General features: G+C 43.1%; 1 protein-coding gene across 2 annotated transcripts in view; it reads left to right on the top strand.

Moving 5' to 3' along the window:
- Nucleotides 1-20,886, top strand: part of PPP1R1B (protein phosphatase 1 regulatory inhibitor subunit 1B) — a 164,695-nt gene that overhangs the window by 83,848 nt on the left and 59,961 nt on the right. For both annotated transcript variants that reach the window (XM_068262659.1, XM_068262658.1), the window contains exons 3-4: nucleotides 321-343; nucleotides 17,224-17,299. In XM_068262659.1, coding sequence (XP_068118760.1) covers nucleotides 321-343; nucleotides 17,224-17,299 — 99 coding nt within the window. The remainder of the gene's footprint in view (nucleotides 1-320; nucleotides 344-17,223; nucleotides 17,300-20,886) is intronic.

The following is a 20,886-nucleotide window of genomic DNA, read 5'->3' as shown; positions in this document are numbered from 1 at the left end:
GGTAGTGGCGTGCTGCGGCAAGGAGGACATGGATAGCCTCTACAACACCCAGAGGGTTCCCTCTTCTTTGGGAAGTATGTGTTTCTTAACCAAAATTTCGGCTCGGGTTCTCTTTAAGAAAGTATACTAATAACAGTAAAATCCAGTTAAGTAATACAATTAAATGGTCAGTATGAATGGAAGGGTAAAAGAGGAGAAGAAAAAGAAGAAAAAAGAGAGGTCTGGGAAGGGAATGAAACAAACGAGGAGACATAGAGTAACATAAAGAAGAGGATAGGACTAATGTTCTTCTTTCATCAATTTTTTTTTCTTTTTTGCAGATGAGGACCCCACATTCTATCAGGTTAGTAATGAATTTTCATCTCTGGTTTGGTTACATGTTTTATTAATAAGGATCAAGTCCAGCAGCATGGCCAGGTGTAGTGTGGAGAAGTAGGAGCTGTATGACCTGAGTGAGGGTGCTGTATTTCCTGGTTGGTATGACCTGCTTATGCAGTTTGCAGAATGTAAGACGCTGGTCCTGGACTTCACAGCCAGCCCAGCATAGGAGAGTGACACTGCAGAAAAGACTCCCAGGGGCTGTCTAAAGTCACAGGACAACCGTCACCCTCAGCTCAAACACTATATATGACCTGGTCATGCTCTGTACTTCCAGTAAGCTCTGTTGCAATCTTTCTATTTTGATACCTGTGGCAGATTCGCCATTCACGGAGTCGACATATGCCCAAAAGTAGCTCTCAAAGACTTTCCTGAGGTCCCCCTTCAAGTTTGAGTTTTCTTAGGAAGAAAATGTATCTGTAGAAGGTTTGACAGGACAGTGTTTACACTTTCCCTATGCAGAGTTGTAAAGCTTCCCCTGTATAGAGGGGCAAATAAAAAATAACCTCAGATCTTCAGAGAACTGAGATAAGAAAGTCAGGAAACCATATCAATCTGTTCCTTTGATACATAATTTTTGACATTTTATTGTATTCATTTTATGCACTATTTTCTTATAAAATAAATGATTAAAAATTGTTTGTCTTACTGCTTGTTTTGAGTATCCTCTGCAATGAAACCTGCCTTTCAGAGAGAACGTTACCATAACTGTTTTATTAATATATATTGTTATATCTAGTGAGGTGGTTGAAGTAACCCTTTTTCCTATATGACTAGCTAGAGCTAGAATTGCGTCTCTGCTTGCTAATGTGAAGTGGTGGCAGCTTACCTGATTTCTAAATGAAATCGAAGATTGTATTGACTGTACATACAATCAAAATTGTATTGTGTAAGGATTCACCAACCAATCCAAAAGGGTCCTTTGCCTGAAGTGCTGGATGCCTTCAGAATTCCCTCAGTGTCTGAGGGCTAAATGGTAAGCTGTAGCAAAGGGAACAGGAATTGAATGGTGACATTATAATAACTACAAATCAATGACCCCAAACATACATCTAAAAGCATTCAGAAATGTATGAGAACAAAGCACTGAAGAGTTCTGAAGTGGCCAGCAATGAGTCCAGATCTAAATCCCATTAAACACTGTGGACAGATCTTAAAGAGGCACTTAAGTGAGGAAAAAAAATTGAGTTTTACTCACCTGGGGCTTACCTCAGCCCCCTGCAGCTGATCGGTGCCCACGACGAGTCGCTCTGATGCTCCGGGTCCCGCCGGCGGCCACTTCCGGTTTCGCCGTCAGGACCCGTCAGGCTGGGGAACGCGGCTCATGCTACGCGTTCCCAGCCAAAATAGCACCCCTATGCGGCCATATGTCCGCATACGGGTGCCTATGCGGACATATGGCCGCATAGGGGGTGCTATTTTGGCTGGGAACGCGTAGCATGAGCCGCGTTCCCCAGCCTGACGGGTCCTGACGGCGAAACCGGAAGTGGCCGCCGGCGGGACCCGGAGCATCAGAGCGACTCGTCGTGGGCACCGATCAGCTGCAGGGGGCTGAGGTAAGCCCCAGGTGAGTAAAACTCAATTTTTTTTCCTCACTTAAGGTTCACTTTAAATTGCTTTTGGGAAAAGGCACCCTTCCAATTAGAGAGACCTGGAGCAGTTTGCAAAGGAAAAATGATCCAAAATTCCGAGCGAGAGGTCTAAGAAGCTTATTGATGGTTATAGGAAGCGGCTGATTTCAGTTTTTTTTTCCAAAGGGTGTGCAACCAAATATTAACCACTTCAGCCTACAGCTTCGAAAATCTTATGCATCCGAGCAATGTTCACCTCCCATTCATTCGCTAATAACTTTATCGCTACTTATCAAAATTAATTGATCTATATCTCGTTTTTTCCGCCACTAATTAGGCTTTCTTTAGGTAGTACATTTTGCTAAGAGCCACTTAACTGTAAATACATTTTAACAGGAAGATTAACCACTTTACCCCCACGCGTACGGATTTCTCCGCCCCTTTTTTCCCTCCTAAAAAACCAGGTACGGAGAAATCCGTACCTTCCGCGCTACCGCCGCTGTCCGCGCTCCCGCCGCTCGTGCGCGCGCACCCGCCGCTCGTGCATGCCGCCGCCCGCTCGCCCGGAGATCAATGAACGGGAAAATCTATTCCCGTTCGTTGATCTAAGCCCCCGCAATGATCTGCTGCTTCTTTCAGAAACAGCGAGATCATTGTGAGTCTCCCAGCCTCCTACTGCTTCCTGTAAGCGTCCTTCCGGACGCTTACAGGTCGCATGTAAACAAACACTCTGTGGCCATCTTGTGGCCAAATAGTAAACTACACCCTAAAAGCATTTTACATATACAAACATTACATTTACACAATAAATTAACTCATTACCTCCCACACTCCCCAATTTATTTATTTTTTTTTGTAATTAAAAAAAAAAATACAATAAAAAAAAACATAAATAGTTACCTTAGGGACTGAACTTTTTAAATATTTATGTCAAGAGGGTATAACACTGTTACTTTATAAACTGCGGGCTTGTAATTAGGGATGGATGCAAAACTGAAAAAAATGCACCTTTATTTCCAAATAAAATATTGTCGCCAAACATTGTGATAGGGACATAATTTAAATGGTTTTATAACCGGGACAAATGGGTTAATACATTTCATGGGTTTTAATTACAGTAGCATGCTTTATTTAAAAACTATAATGGCCAAAAACTGAAAAATAATAATGTTTTCCCACATTTTTTCCTATTTCCCCATTAAAACACATTTAGAATAAAATAATTCTTGGCATAATGTCCCACCTAAAGAAAGCCTAATTGGTGGCGAAAAAAACAAGATATAGTTCATTTCATTGGGATAAGTAATAATAAAGTTATAGACGAATGAATGGAAGGAGCGCTGAAAGGTGAAAATTGCTCTGGTGGTCAGGGGGTAAAACCCCTCAGTGGTGAAGTGGTTAAGATAGAAATGGAAAAAAATCATTATTTCTCAGTTTTTGGCCATTATAGTTTAAAATTAATACATGCTACAGTAATTAAAACCCATGCATTTTATGTGCCCATTTGTCCCGCTTATTACACCATTTAAATTACGTCCCTATCAAAATTTATGGCGCCGATATTTTATTTAGAAATAAAGGTGCATTTTTTCAATTTGCGTCCATCACTATTTACAAGCTTATAATTTCAAAAAATTTAATAAGATACTCTCTTGACATGTATATTTAAAAAGTTCAGACCCTTAGGTAACTATTTATGTAGTTTTTTTTTTTTTTATTGTAATTTTTTTTATTTTTTTTTTAATACAAAAATGTATTTGGGTAATTTTAGTTTGGGAGGTAAATAGCCAATTTTAGATGTAATATAATGTATTTTTTTATTCAATACAGGTATGTGGGTGCAGTTTACTATTTGGCCACAAGATGGCCACATTCAAAAAATTCCTGGATGCGAACGATGTCGCATCTAGGAACTAAAATGAAGAGAAGAAGTTTCCTGGGGGCAGAAATACCACGCTCTCTGATGAGAAAGCGTCGGTATTTCTGCCGGGGACTTAGATCGGTGAATGGGAATTATATTCCCATTCACTGATCGGGGGGGCAGCGGGAGGCAGCAGGAGCGCGCGCGGGCGCGCGCACCACACGGCTGCAGCACCACTGCCTATCTGGACGGATATATGCGTCCAGATATGGCGAAGTGGTTAAGTTAAGGGTGCCAATAATTTTGTCCAGCCCATTTTTGGAGTTTTGTGTGACATGATGTCCAATTTGGGTTTTTTTCCTCCCTTTTTTTGTTTTGTTCCAATACATGCAAAGGGAATAAACATGTGTATAGCAAAACGTGTTACTGCAATACTTTTCTGTGAGAAATACTTGATTTTCTGGAAAAATTTCTGGGGTGCCAAACAATTTCTACCATGACTGTATATTGGTTCTCTCTATTTTGCAATCGATATATATGCCAAAGACTTACAAGGAGGCTGCCATTCCCTGACATCATAACTGGCTGCATAGTCAACAGGAACTCAAACAAGCAGTAGTCTTTTTGGCAAGCTTCTAACCTGCACTGGGAAAGATGCCCAGAGAAAGGCAATTACTGCTTCACAAACATGAACTTATTTTCAAAATGGACATTTTTGTGTTTTCTGTTACTGCAGGATCCTGTTGGCTGAAACAGGACACATGATGTTGGAACGTATATGGGCTGGGTGCACACTATTCTAGACTGGAAACATGTATGGTCACAGCAGATCATTTTGAATCGATCTGCTGTGTCCATGGATTTATGTTTTTGTATCCATTGGTGGTCATCGTAGCATGCCTTTTGCATTGTTGACAATGGGCAAAAGGAAGACCTGATTTTGGGAGGGGTCTGAGGGCTCGTTCACATAACGTTCGCGTTAGGGGTTTGTTTTTTTTGTGATTTTTTTTTCCAGATTCCCGGCTCTTGGGTGGGCATTCCGTTTTTGTGAAAATCGCTTTTCTAAGCGCTTTTCCAGAGCGTATTTTTAATTCACTTCCTGATGCAAGTCAGCATCTCTTTGATCCGGTAAAGAATAAATACAATGTATTTATTCTTTAAAACACAAACGCAATCGCCCCACAGAGCGAATTTGTGAGCGTTTAGCACTCTTCCTATACCTTCCATTACAGCATAATCGCCCCGAAAATGGTCCAGGCACCGCTTTGCTGAACGCACAGCACACGAACCGCGCTGATATAAACCTTCTCATAGACATTCATTGCACAAGCGTTTTGGGGGCGATTCTTTAAAAATCACCTGCGCTTGAAAAAAGGCCAAAAACGCCTCTAGCGTGAATGAGCCCTGAAGGTGGATTTATGATATTGTTATTTTTTTCTACCACCAACATCAGTCCTACTTTATGACTGGCCCGAGTTGAAGTTTACGGTAACATGGAATTCTTCATTTTTTGTTTCCGTTGAAAGTACTAGTGAGAACAGCTGTAGTGCATTTATATTGTGTCTGTTGCCATACGCAGCAGTTGCAGTGTCTAGAAAAGTTGTGAAAAACAAGATTTTCCGTTCCACTACTGCAACGGAGAGTGAGACAGTGGATACGTTGAACACTGACATATGTGAATGGATCCTATAGATAACAGAATCTTTTGACATGTCTGTTTATCCGCTTCTTTCCACTCCAGAAAATGGTCTGTTACTAGGTTAAGTGTGAACCTAAGGCCTGGTTCACACTGCGACACAAACACAGTGGATGTGGAAATACTCACATCTGCTCCGGATGCGCTGGTGTCATTCACAATCCCTGCCGTTTCCATCCGTGCTCATCTGTTGCTACTTCTCCAGTTGTCCCCGCTTTTTGCCACTGTCTTAGCTCATTTTGGAGACCAGGGGCTTCCTTGTTGAATTGTAAAACATCAATGTGAATGCTACCTAGCAACAGGGAGGACTCTCATTGGTCCATCATGAACCAATGAGACTTTTTCCTGTTAAAGCAGGATTCCCACTTTTTTTCTTTCTTTTTTTTTGAAAACCAGTGAGGTGCCCCATGCTTCTTCTGGCCACTGATTCCCTGCAGTGGACCGAACGGCGGTGGTAGAGACAAAAATCTATGGAACATGTGAGCATTTTTGATGCAGCGACCAGTCTAGTTGGAATGGACATTGTCCATTCCCATAGGCTTCTACTGAGTCTAGTTTGCAACATTTGTGGCGCAAGCCCATCACATTGGGTTAGCTGAAAAATGCAGCAGGTCGGGACTTTGCATTTCTTTAAGGCTGGGTGCACACATAACATGAAAGGCTGTGTTTAATGTCATATGCTTATTTTTTTGTGTGCATTTTTGCTGCATTTGCCTTAGCGGTTTTTTTTCCTAGATGCATTTATCAAGCAGTTTGCGTGCATTTTAATGTGTTTGTGGTTCGCATATACAAAACGCATATGCGTTTTGAATGTGTTTTTTCATACGTTTTACAATTGCATTTTATGCAAATTAATAGGAAGACAACAGGAAGCGGTAATACATCACAAAACATTTTTATTCTTAACAAAAACCGTGCATACGTTATAAAAATCGTTCAAGTGGGTGTTAAAAAAAACAGGTCAGTACTCACAAGGATGGGTTGCAAGATTAGCAACAATCAACTGCGCCTGAGGATAACCGCCTCCAAACGGGTACAGGATGCTGCCTGTACAGGTCGCACTCTGCATAAGAAGCCTGGAGGCCCAGAAGGACTCACCTTAAAGAGAAGTGTAGTTGTGACAACACACGCTGGAAAGGCGCCCAAGTGTATAAAAAACAACTTTGAGGTGGCTTAGTTCATCCAAGAAATCAATTACTGTACCGTAAGTGATTTCTTGGATGAGGTAAGCCACCTCAAAGTTATTTTTATATTGTAACTTTTTTATACACTTGGGCACCTCTCCACCATGTGTTCTACAGCAACTATATGTGGAATAAAGACTTTTCATTGCGTGCTGTGCAAGAGTTTTAACACAGCCTAAGAATCTGGGGCCTCCTTCAGTTCCAGGCCCCCCTGAGGTTGCAGGAGTTGCTTACCCTATTTCTACACCTTTGAAGCAACAAACCCCCCATATGGTCACCTGCAGCTCCCCCTCTAAAGGTGCGTACACAAGCCTGATCTCTTCCAACGGCGGGTCGTCAGGGGCGGCTGTTCTAGCAACAGTTTCTCCTTATGTACAGTCTGTCGGCAGGCTGATAAGGCTCGGCGGATTGGTCAAAACCAGCCTGCCGACAGACTGTACACACGGGGAAACTGTTGTCAGAACGGCCGCCCCGCGGGCGGGTCTGACGACCTGTCGTTTGAAGAAATCAGGCGTGTGTACGCGACATAAGTATCCTGCACTTGGATCATATCAGCTATGAAATCATAGAGGATAGAACTAATTTTACGAAGTGCAGCTTGCATTGTACGTTAGTTGATTAGTTTTAGTTGCAGAGTCAGGCACTGAATGGGTTGAGATTAGTTCAGCTGTTTTTGGCTGATTAAGCAACTAAACAGGTATAGCTCCCACCTCCTCCAGCAGACTGCCTTTCCTCCCCCACCACATGGAGTGAAAATACGTAATGGAATTTGTGATGAAAGGGGGAGATGTTGAAATTCAGCGCACTGAACAAAAGGGTTTATTTAAAGCGGAGAATGTTCTGCTCCAAAATCACAGTGAGTGTGACCTCAAAGGCACAGCAAGGCCACCTGAGGAGTGTTGTGGGGGTGGGAAGTGGGTGAGCAGGATACCAGGCTTCAATAGTCCACTGTGTTCCTTATCACTCATGACGTGCTCATTACACATTATATGCTATACACTGCAACATTGTAGGTCGTAGTGCCCTGCGGATACTCTTTGCAGAAACAACATTATCACTACTGACATCTGTTTATTATTAATGTCCTAAACTGTTAATCAGCTGCATGTGTATGTGTTTCACTTTAGTCAGCTCTTTGCTAGCAATCGGGCCACATCAAATTATGGCATTTGAAATACGATATATGTGTTTGTGTGTTTGTGTATGACAGACGCAGTATAAAATCCAGACATTGTATAGAATGCCTAAGGCTTGGTTCCCACTTGCGACAGATCCTCAATATAGCTCTAAAGCGGATCTGTCCAGATACCTCATGGCCTTAGTTGTATCGTTTTTTAAACTGTGTTGTGGATCCATCATCCGCACTACTCGGGTCACTGGCAACTAGGTCACCATGCCGACAAGCGCCACAATACGAACAGGAGCCCTGGCAAAAGCCTATTAAACTGTTGGGGATTCCCATTGGACATAAAGCAGACCAATGGGAATCCTCGAGGACTCCCATTGGTCTGTTTCAAGCCCAATAGTGAGCCCCAGTCAGATCTGGTATCAGAGAGCTATTTTTAGCACCTTGTGCTTTATGGAGTTCCTATGCACAACTGTTCCATTCCATTAAAGCAGACCTGAACTCAGAACTTCATCTCAGCTCTAAAAGATAAGCAACAGCATAATAAACTTTAAAGCAAAACATTCATCTGTTACAGCTTATGCAAATCTGCAATAAATCTGCAGTTTGTCTACTTCCTGCTTTCATGTAAGCAGACATATTGTTATTATCCTGTGTTTACAAATGAGCTCTCTGCCGTGGCAGCCAGTTGACACAGTTAAGGGATCAAATTACAATTTGTTATTAGACACAGAAGAGGGGGAATTAGACAGGCTAACTTTCTAAATACACACAGGGTGCATTTCTCTATGTTTTCCTTCTGTCCTGTGCAAGAGTTCAGGTCCACGTTAAGGCCTCTTTTCCACGAACTGTTGAGCTGTGTGCTCAGCAAGCAGTTGCCAGGCAGCAGTGAGCAGTTACCAGGCAACGACAAGCAGTTACCAGGCAGCAGTGAGCAGTTGTGAGAGTTTAAGAGGCATTTCACTGCCTAGAAACAGTTCGGGGAAAAGAGGCCTCAGAAAGGTATGGATGGTAATTTAACACCCAAATGAGACTGCTGATTACCTGATTAGATATTAACAATGATATGGTACATAGTATGAATGTGCTTATCAAGGTGTAATTGTTTTATAGTTGATCTGTATTGATTGTTGCAATTCTGCAATAAAATGATTTCTGTACATAACTTAGAAAATGTGTTGCTGGTGCTGTCAAAACAAATTAATGTAAGCGACGATCTTCCTATTCACAAGACTCGGGGAAATAAAGGTGCCTTTTTCTGGTGCACCAAAATGGCCAAGAAAAAGCCCTTGGCCTAGTCCACTCCTCATCATCATTCACTAGATAATTTCTCTGCAATTTTCCCTTCTCATAAACACTCCATAGTGTTATTTTACAAATTAGTAAAAAGGCCCACCCATTAAAAACAGGCACTAAGCCGCGGTCGTGACCCCCCAGCAACTTGCGCATGGGCGCGCCCCATGTGCACAGGCGCGAGCCTCGTGCACGCACAACCACTCAGACCCGTTCCCACCGCTGTCCAAAGTCTGCCACGGTACGCGCATGCACAATGGACGCACAGGGACACAGGAGGGCATAGGGACACAGTGGTTTTATTATATAGGATGGTGGGGAAACTGCTTCCCCTGTAGGTCAATATTTCAGCAATGTCCTTTTAAAGGCTCCTGACTATTTCTAAAATGTGGGTACAAAAAATAAATTGTCCTCCTGGACCCTGCTATCCATTTTTTAAGTTCTTTTCTCGTTTTAGGGTCCAGATGGATTGGTTGAACCCTGCTAGTAAAGTGTATTGTCTAGGTTTTGTAGTGTAGGTGGATGCCCTTGTGAACTGGTGGCTCTGTACATCATATGCTCATCTAATCTGTAGCCTGAAGACAGTTGCTATTTTGCTTTCCACATTAGACTATCATTGGGCATTTGCTCTACTAACTTAGGGTAGCCATACACATCATACAAACTTGATACAGATTTACCAAACGTATTAAGCAAAAGCTTTACTTTTGAAAATATTGTTTTGATAAGCGTTATGCTATGTAAAACTGGTAAGACTGAAAAAACAAGATTGTATAGTGTATTGCTAACCTTAGTTCAGGTACCAGGCAATCACCTCCACCATCTGTGAAAGCCCTCAATATAAGTAGCTGTACACTCTAGAAGTAGCTCATCATATAAACTGCAGCAGCCAGTCAAATTTTCAGCAAAAGTGGTGGAGGCCATATGAAGCTACATAACCATCCCAGCATGCCAAGGACAGCCTAACCTGTAAATGCCGGGAGTATAGTCCTGTGTATAAGCAGTCAGCTTCTGCTTTTTATGCCAGCCATTCATCAGTTCCCGATTTTAAGTAAATGTCCCTGGAAATTTTAATTCTTGGAAATGTCGATACAGCACAACAATGACAACCCTGTATTAAAGTTAGGTAAAATGGCGGTATGCATTAATGAACTACCAAAGTGGTAATGCTGTAAGTTTAAAGGAATCCTAAAATAGAAATTTAACGATGCTGGGATGAAGCTGCTGGCCATTAATGACATTTTGGCTGAAGATGGGAACAGAAAATTAAGCCTGCCACACCCAACAAATAGTCGCTGTTTTGCCAATAACTCCGTTTTTTAGGATGGCTTTTTCAAGTGAGTGTTGAGTTAGTGTCACATGTCTATGGAAACTCCAGCTGATGCTGTAAGGACTTGACTTGTTTGATCTTGATTCGTAAAAACATTGATGGATACTAGAACTGTGCTTTATTGATGATGTGTTTAGATGGGCTTGAGTCATTATGCTACACTGCTAAAGCAGCGCACCTTAATGTGAAGGAGCGGCCACTCAAGCGCTCTAATAACAGCGTACGAGATTTGGGTGCAGCCGGCACCACCATAGACCGCAATAGGAATTACGGCTATAGCGGCGCACAGTGAGTAACCTCGGCGCCGTCTGAAGACGGAGCTGAAGTTACTTTTAAAACATTGTAATTCAGCCGCCAGCAATAGCTAGAAGTCGAATTACATAATTCTCCACCATCCACGTGGACCTGGAGGGGGAATAGTAATTAACGCCGCCAGGACTTGTGCAGGAGCAGGGTTAGCCATATAGCGACTATATCCTTGTGCCCAAGTCTCCTGGCGGCGATTTCATAGGTATGCATGGCCACTATGCATGCCTAACATAACAGCGCTTGCTGCTATGTAAGGAGCGTGCCTTCCTTAGATAGAAGCGTGAACGCTCCTTACATAGCAACGTGCGCTGCTATGTAAGGCGTGCATAGTGGCCGCTCCTTCACTAAAAGGTGCGCTGCTTTGGCAGTGCAGCTTAATGAATCAAGCCCATTGAGCCATATCATATTACATTTTCTCCTAATTTTTCTCAAAGTGTATATTTTTAAACCTCATCAATATAATACTTAAATATTCAAAATGAGTTTGATATGACCATTTGCCTACTATTTTGTACTTTTTCAATTGATAAGTACTGAACTTTATTATTTTTTTTAGATAAGGTGTAAAATTGTCCACATGGAAAAAAACGTTATTAGAATATTGTCCTTTGGCCTCTATGCAATTAACTTTTTCTCTTGCGTTATCTCCTATCTTATTTATTAATTAATATCTTAATCTTCTGTTTAAAATACGTTATCAACAATTTGCAATTGAAAAAGTATTAAAAGTAGGTAAGTGCTGTCAAATTTGTTTTAAAATGAACCTGAGACGAGGATTTAAAAAATTATACATACCTGGCGCTTCCTTCAGCCCCTTCCAGGCTGATCACACCCTCACCATCCTCCTGCGCCACCTGGATCCTCCGCAATTCAGTCGCAAAGTCCTTCGGTCAGGACAAATTGCGAAAGATCCAAATGGCGCAGGAGTACAGAGAGGGAGCGATAAGCCTGTGGTGGGTTGGAGGAAGCCTCAGGTATGTGTAATGTTTTTGAATCCCCAGTCTCAGGTACACTTTAAGTATTTCCTTCTCTACTGGTGACTTAAAAGTCATTTTTAAAACTCAAGAGATAAAGTTAATTGAATAGGAGCCATTAAATGATTGCAAATATATTTCTTTAGGCTAGTTTCACACCAGGACGTTGCGTTTTAGGGGACGTTATAGTCGCATAACGTGCCCCTAACGCAACGCCTGGTGCTCCCTGCGTTGTGCAGCTCACTCTGGCGTCCATGATGCCGTGATGCGTACTCTTGTGCGCATGCGGCATCACGTGGTCCCGCCGGCCAATCGCTGCACAGAGCGGCCGCTCCAGGAAGTAAACACTGCACGTCACTGAGTGCAGTGAATATTAATTAGCCATGTACCTGGCCGCTCTCTGCTCCTCCCCAACGTTACTGAGCATGTGCAAGCAGTCTAACGCGGCTCTGCCGCTTAGAAAGTACTGCATGCAGTACGTTGTCTGGTGGCGCAGCGTTACTATGTAACGCAACGTGGGCACTGTGAACAGCCCATTGATTTTTCATTGCTGTGCGGTGGGGTGCGTTACAGGCTGCTCTAATGTGCGCCTGTAACGTCCCACTGTGAAACCAGCCTTAGGCTAGTTTCACACCAGGACGTTGCGTTTTAGGGGACGTTATGGTCGCATAACGTGCCCTAAAACGCAATGCCTGGTGCTCTCTAAGGTGCTCTCTAACGCAACGCCTGGTGCTCTCTGAGCCGCGTTGTGCAGCTCACTCTGGTGTCCGTGATGCGTACTCTTGTGCGCATGCGGCATCACGTGGTCCCGCCGGCCAATCGCTGCACAGAGCGGCCGCTCCAGGAAGTAAACACTGCACGTCACTGAGTGCAGTGAATATTAATTAGCCATGTGCCTGGCCGCTCTCCGCTCCTCCCCAACGTTACTGAGCATGTGCAAGCAGTCTAACGCGGCTCTGCCGCTTAGAAAATACTGCATGCAGTACGTTGTCTGGTGGCGCAGCGTTACTATGTAACGCAACGTGGGCACTGTGAACAGCCCATTGATTTTTCATTGCTGTGTGGTGGGGTGCGTTACAGGCTGCTCTAACGTGCGCCTGTAACGTCCCACTGTGAAACCAGCCTTAAGGGTGAATATATGAGATTTATAAACTACTTACTAACACTGCATTGGCATTTGAGAACAAAAAAGCAGGATGTAAAAAGAAAAAGCATTGGGATTTACAGTATGTCCATTATCTCTAAGCACTGTCTTTTTGGGGATCTGGAAGCTGATGCAGTTACAAGCTATGCTCAGAGATTCCAGGAACAAATCTCTGTCTCTATAGTGCCTGTAGCTCATACGGAGCAACAGCAAAGTGAACTAACAGTTCTGAGGTTTTTGTGCACTGTGTGCCCTTGTGCTCTGATATAGGCTTGTGTTTGTGTTTGTAGACAAAAACCTTGGGGGGGTCAAGAACATTAAAGCAGTATTGTCACCATAAAAATCTAATTTCAACAGCAACTAGTCTGAGTATATTAAGTGATAAAGATGCTAATCCTGCATTCAAAACTTGGAAAACTTTTTCTGCTGTTATGGTTTGTAGTTATCACATACTTTAGGAGCACTGGCCCTAGTGCCAAAGAGTTGAATGTCGGGAGTTCTTTTTATCTATAATCTATTCCTCCTCTTCTATTTATTTCCCTGCCTAGCTGCTTATCAGAAACACCCTCCAATTACTTGTGTTTACAAGCAAGGTTGAGGTGACTCAGTGATTGGATGTGTACCGGTAAATAAAAAAAAGACAGTGCAGTTGTTAGTATACACCTCAGTGGGAGTGTCTGAAGACTCTGGGAAGAGGGAAGATAATGAATACACAATGAACAAGAGAAACTACAATAGTTAGTAGGGGAAAACAAGAGTCAGGGAAAATATGATGTAAGCATTAGCTTGGCAAGATGGCCACTGCCTAGAATAGGATTTTCTGCTTTTCCTTTATAAAGTTCATACATGGAAGAAGGAGAAGGAGCAGGAATGATCGGCACTGCAACGTACATTTATTCTTCAAAAAGTGAGGCACAGTCCGAATGCATAAATACAAAACAGTAGTGCAGCATACATGGACATACCGGTACTCAGAGGTGTGATGGTGACGGTGGGTGCTGGGCACTGCTCGCCTTTACTGCTTGCTTGGCAGTTGGAAACAGCTGTTACTTCCCACAATACAACAAGGTTCACATACAGCAAACTGTCTGGAGCATGGCCCTGATATCACAGACTGGAAGGGGTTTCACCATAATATTAGTCATACAGATGTCCCTGATGATCAATATGAGAAAAGGTAAAGATTTCTCGTAGGAAAGTAAAATTTCCAGCAGGTCCGCACACTCTTAAGTACCAAATCCAGTTTTATTCAAATACGTGACACAACCATTCCAAAGAACCAACGAGTCGTTTCGGGGCCCCGAGGGGTCCCCTTTGTCAAGGCAATAGTACAGAATGGAAAAGGAAAGGGGTATTGACTACTGATTGTGATGAAATTGAATCCTGGGTTAAAGTTCCTCATTAAGTGTTGAGATGGTTGGCCGGAAAACATCTGTAGACTATATATATATATAAATATATATATATGTATGGAGTATCTACAGAAACAGTGCTGTATCTGGTGTTTTTTTTGCCAACAGCCAATAGGTGGGGCCAGAGGTGTGCCAATACAAAAGCAAATGGAATTTCTCCATTCAACATGTGATGGCATGCAATGGAATTGGGATGCTAACATGAAACTCATCTGAGATAATACAAAAGACCTCTCTTGCAGATGATGGTTGGCTGGAAGGCAATGTGAGTCGGTTTAGGGAAGGTGCAGTATTGAATAGAATCAGATTTTCCACCTGAGAAGAGTTATCTAGCAGGCATTCGTTGCTAACCAAGATGAGAGCTTCACCCAGTCCACCAAAGAACGCATAGATTGAGTGACTGTCATCTTATGGCAAGAGGCTGGGCTATGGGCTCCACATTGTAAGAAATTAATAGCTCATGATATTCAGGTTGGGGACAGGGTGGGTTATTCCGGGTTCAAACTGGATGAGGGCAGGTCGTGAATTTATATAGTTAAAAAACATATTACATACGGTACATAATATATCAGCAGTCTTGTATAGGGTTCCTGAACAGACACCAAGGCTGATATTTTAAAGAGAAACTGTAACCAAGGATTGAACTTCATGCCTATCAGTAGCTGATATCCCCTTTCCCATGAAAAATCTTTACCTTTTCTCATCAGAGGGCTCTGTATGGCTGATATTGTGGTAAAAACCCCTCCCATAGTGTGATGTCACTTCGCCTGTGGGAGCAAAGTGACTGACTTCGCTCCTGACTTCGCCCTGTGGGAGCCTTGTTGCTTTGTGGGAAATAACAGCTGTTTCCAGCTGCCAAGCAACCAGTATCCCCTTCCACAGGCATCACCTGCCAGCAGTAAAGATGTAGCCATGTGATAAATGTCAAAATGTAAATCAGGGAGTAGGAAAGATTTAACAATGGGCAAACGCTGACTAAATTATTTATAAATAATTATTGTAAAATGTAAGCACTTTTTTCCATAATGTTATTTTCACTGCAGTTCCTCTTTAACTTTGGGCGGATTGCAAAAAACTGGAGAAGGGGCATTTCTTTAATGAAAAATCTAGAAAAGATCCATTACTGCAATAATATATGTAACAATCTCTTTTATTGCCCCATGTTATTATTATCTCTAGAAGGAAGATAAAGCATGTCTTTGCTAATACTGGTGATCCCAGCAGACTCTGTAAAGATGTAGCAAACATTTGCCATATAGACGCATCTAATGACATTAGAGAATGACGTACTCTATTTATGACACAGTACACATTCTACAGATGACTGATTATATCACTGTACAAATGCTTAGCATCACCATCCAATAAGGTTTAAATGATCTTTAACTTATTTGCTTTGCTTTAGGCCGCCGAAAATAGAGCTATGTAAAGAAGATTGTAATAATTCCATGTAAAATGTCAAGGCCTGTATAAACAGGCTGCGCTCCACGGTCACTGGCCCCTTCCTTGCTGTAATCACCGGCCTCCATACTGCAGAAATCACAGCTGGCTCTCCCCAGACTTTAAATAAGAAGTGTGACCCACAGCAGTGCAGCTGTCAAGTGAACATGCAGAGATGTATGCGCGGGCCCAAAGGTTTACTTGTCCCTAAATGTTTTAGAGGAACGCAGCGTGACGGCATTGCTGAGTCATACGGCTGATGTCGGTGGGGATGCATCACTGGAAAGTGATTTAAGAAAGTTCTCAAATTTCTGCTTAGGTATGGCAGAACCTGTTCGCTGCCTGTAATGCTATAATGCTTAACCCCTGCCAGAGCACTGACATTATTATGCCTTATATTATGATATGGCGGAGATTCCAGTTGTTTATAACTTATTAAAGTAAACCTTTCTAATTTGCACAGCAGGCGGGTGCATCCACTGCCTGTCATCTGCTCTTTTGGCTTTGCTGGGCTGCTTGCTATAGATTCACATATGAGAGTGGCGGTAGCCGGGGTGCATTTGAAATGGACGCTGGCAATTTTGCGCAAGGTGAAGCTGAAAGACGGCTCACCCTGCTCCCACTAAAACTACCAGCCTGCGTCAAAAACGATTCCCCCTCCGAGCTGTAGCAACTTGGGGGGCATGTAATTCGGGCAGCGGCTATTGCCAGTGGGCAAATTACCTTTTTTATTAAAAGGACTTTTGAGGCGACCATTTTAATTTATTTTTACTCACCTGGGGCTTCTTTCAGCCCCTAGAAGCCATTCCAGTCCCTCGCCGCAGCTCCAGTTCTCCTCGGTGTCTTGCTGGCCACCCATAAAGATTGCTGACCCGCCAGCAGTTTGGCACTCCTGCGCATGTGCGGGCACTTGTGCTTGCACATCCATGTCATCTGGCACGTACTGCGCCTGCGCAGGTCTGCTATTTTTACGTGTGGCCAACAGGACACAGAGGAGGACCAGGGCTGCGTGAGTAAAATTAGATTAAAATGGTCGCCTCGGTAGTCCTTTAAGCTAATTTGTGCTCCTGGCGCCAATATTAGCCATGCAGCGCTAGTGCCAAAATGGCCTAACTTGTGGCACCTCCGACATGACATGACATGAGGCGGTTCTTTGCTGCTGTGTCAAACTGTGACAAGTGTGGTTACAAACATTGTCATTCCACTGCACTACTGAGGCACTAGGCTCAACTATGGCTCATTGGAGATGTTCTTTTTATTTGCCTGAAGAAGCAGGACCCCAGTTCCAAGAAACGCGTTGCAATTTATGAGAGTTTTGTTCATTTCAATAAAATTACTTAACAATAATAAAATTAATCTTAACCTCTCCATTTAATTTGTTTTGTTTTATTCACTGCATAAAATCTTTCTTATCTGTGATAGTGTTTTAGGGGGGTTTGCCAGTAAAAAGTGGACTGTAGATCATAAATATGCTAAATGTGACTTCATTTTTTTTTGTTATTCAGAAGCTGGCTGGAGATGCTCAACCACTAAAGACAAAGAGACCAAATCCTTGTCCTTACATTCCCCCATCAATGAAAGGTAAGTGTCTTTCTCAGTGTCTCCTAGAAGAAAGTGCTCTACTTGGAAGGGGCGATGAATACAGTCATACTCAGCGCGAGAGCAGCATGTGCCAAGGTTACAAGTAGTCAGATTAATCTCATCCCTGTCCATTTCACTACAGGCTTAAACATCTTCTAGAATAGTCATCTGTCATTATTTTTGTTTTTGTATAAGCAACTTCATTAAAGGACATCCAGGGTGAAAATAAACTGATGAGAAAAACAATTGTATCTATCCTCCTCCTCCTAAAAATGACCTTTTTTTTAGATATCCCACAGTTTTATTTTATATTTAAATCTAGTTTTTACTGTTTCATTGTCTCTGCTCAATGACACCTTCACTGAAGCATGCTAGAGCTCATGTCTAATAATTATTGACCCTTTTTATCTTTCCTGCTCTCACAAGCCATTTACTGACAGAAAAGTATTTTATGACTATAATTACTACAGTAATCAGTGAGAGTTATGCTATAGTCTGACCTATTCGACCCAGACAGAAAGTGTCACTTGCATACCTCATTTTTAACGCTTTCAGGCAGAGAAAGAAAAAAGGAACACAACCTATTTATTTGTGTGCTTGGCACTATACATACATACGTCTATCTCATCATGTCACATGTCACCTCAGTTGTCCTTTAAAGAGAGTCTGAAGCCATAAATAAAATGGCTTTTTTGCTTATATATAGGAGAGGCATGTGTGCCCCTGCTAAAATGCCGCTATCCCGCGGCTGAACGAGGGTCCTTTCCCCTCCAAATCCCCCCCTGCAAAATCACGACCAACTTGGTTGTAGATTTTGCTACCCCTGTGCGCTTCCGTGTGAGGCAAGGCTATGAGCTGCAGCCCTGCCTCACACGCGTCTATCAGCGGCTGATCTCCGCCTCTCCCCGCCCCTCTCAGTCTTCCTTCACTATTGAAAAATCATGAAAATCATGACTGGTGCAATGCGATTTTTTTTATTTTAATGAAGGCTTTGCATTTTAAAACTCGCATGTAATTTTAAAAACACGGCACAGTGTGTACAGGCCCTAAAAACTTTTGTTATTATATCTTCGGATTCTCTCCATGACTAATACCGGACCACACGCAAATGACAGCACCAAAGGTAAAAAGAGCCTTAAAGATAGATGCATATGAAACAGGCTTGATACATTAGGACAAGCAAATTTAAATTTCTGAAGTATCTGAAAATAAAGACTCTGAGTTGCCTATAGCAACCACGTAGCAATCTATCATTCTTCTAGAGCAGGAAGAGACGGAAAGACAGAATTTGATGATTTATTGTCTTCTAATAAAAGTTTGCTTACACAAAGCTATAAGTAACGTGCATGTAAAGAGTGTGTATTACTTTTTGAGACGACCATCACCTTTCCCATAGAAGCAGAGTCTGATTGATAAACAACAGTGTTCCAGGAAGATGGGGATTGGGATTGCTGCCAAAACCTTATTTACCCTCCCTTAAAATAACCTAGGGGCTGCCTGGTGAACGATCAGCTAGAAAAATACACAAAGACTGGATCAGCAAATAATAGATCAGAGGATATCAAATATAAAAACACAACCCTTTTCTCCTTTCAAATCACGTTTAAGATTGAAGCTGCCATTTCTCTGCAGAGAGTAGACAGGCTCTTTTTTAATCAGTTGGAAGCTCTGCTTTCTCGTAGCAAGCTAATAGCAAGCTAATAAATATAGCTCTCTATCAGAAGATCTGTAAAGGCTCATCCACACATCCAACTTAATGCACAACCAACCGCACAACATGACCAACCACACAAGAAGTTGTTTACCTGATAAGAACGTACACACACGCTAACCAGCCAACTAACTAATACTATGGGCTTGATTCAATAAGACAAATAGCTTGCCTTATCAAAGTTAACATGCCTTATCAGAGTAGCACAGCAAACTTATGCCTGCTAATTGGCAATGACGAGAGCTCCACTCGTCCTGCCCTGAGCCCCTGCGGGTTTGTAGTGCTCGTTACGCTACTCTGATAAGGCGTGTTAACTTTGATAAAGCGTGCTAACTTTGATAAGGCATGCTATTTGTCTTAGTGAATCAAACCCCTTTGCGTGTAAGCTAAATGACAAACTGCACAACATGTCTGCATTCAAAAACAACAAAGTTGTTCAAATGACTTGTATACACGTTCCAACCTGCATATAATAGTTGGGCAGATTGATCCACTGGTTGGATCTAGCAAACAACCTGTTATCAGTTGGTCATCTGGTTGTTTGCCAGCCATACACACGCCCAACTTATCTTCCAAAAGACAAGTTTGGAAGATAGTTGGACAGATTGTCGGTACGTGTATATGAGTCTTAAGGCTCATACACACTTCGGATTTTTCCAAACGACCGGTCATTTGGACGTCAAATCGGCCGTGTGTACAGTCGGTCGTTCAGCTGATAACGCTCGTTTTGACAGATCCGCCAAGCCGATCCGTCAAAACCAGCGTTATCAGCTGAACGACCGACTTTACACAAGCTGGCCGTTTGGAAAAATCTGATGTGTGTACAGGGCCGAATTTAGGCCAAGGCCTCCTAGGCCATGGCCTAGTGGCCTTGGCCTAGGGCACCACAGGAGCAAGGGCACCAAAGCAGCAGGCTAAACTGGTGCAGCATTTGCAAGCTTGCAAGTGCTGCAATGCAGGGAGATCAGGCTAGAGCCTGATCTCCCTGCTGCTGGCCACCTGTGCAGCGGCCACCTTGTTCTCTGTGCACATTGGCATTGTGGCAGGCAGCTACGGACTTGGGTAGCATTGGAGACCGAGGGGAAGAGGAAGCTTCTGCACTGGAAATGAGCAGAGAAGTGAGTGACACTGATGGCTGCTGCGGTGTGAAGGTGAGCTGTACTGAAACAGGGGGAGTGGCAAAAGGAGGGCTTAAGGGTGTCCTCAAGCTACCTATACGGGAGGGGAAGGGGGTCATCAGGCTACCTATACTAGAGGGAAAGAGGGGAGGGGTCATCTGGCTACCTATACTGGAGGGAACGGGATAGGGGTCATCTCGCTTCCTATACTGAAGGGGGGCAGCTGGTGACATTGGCCTTGGGCGGTAAAGAGTACAAATCCGGCCCTGAGTGCGTATGAGCCTTTAGGAAACAAACCCACCTTGGTGGGATACTTACCTCTGGAGGGGAAGCCTCTGGATCCTAATGAGGCATCCCCGGTCCTCCTAAGCCTTCAGCAATCCAGTGCTGGAAAGGTAAATATTTACCTACCACGATCCAGCACAGGTGCAGGTGATCACGCAATAGAGCGGACCCGGTCGGGCTCGACTATTTCCTCCGGAGCCTGAGTGGAGAGCCGCTACTGCGCCTGCGCTGCAGCCGGGGAAGGTAAATGTTTCAGGCACTACTGCTCCTACGCCACAGCCAACATCCTTTGTTTCGGGGGAGCCAGCGCTGGATTCCTGAGGTTTAGGAGGATGGGGGAAGCCTCATTAGGATCCAGAGGCTTCTCCCTCCTGAGGTAAGTATCCCCCAGAGGTTTTTTTTATAAATTTACTTTAAGGTGGCGACATACGGTACAATAAAATGATCCAATTTTACAACAATTCAATAAAAAC

The sequence above is a fragment of the Hyperolius riggenbachi genome, chromosome 12 (assembly GCF_040937935.1).
Source record: "Hyperolius riggenbachi isolate aHypRig1 chromosome 12, aHypRig1.pri, whole genome shotgun sequence".
Lineage (NCBI taxonomy): Eukaryota > Metazoa > Chordata > Amphibia > Anura > Hyperoliidae > Hyperolius > Hyperolius riggenbachi.
The sequence above is the reverse complement of the archived record's forward strand: the minus strand, read 5'-3'. Positions and strand labels throughout refer to the sequence as shown.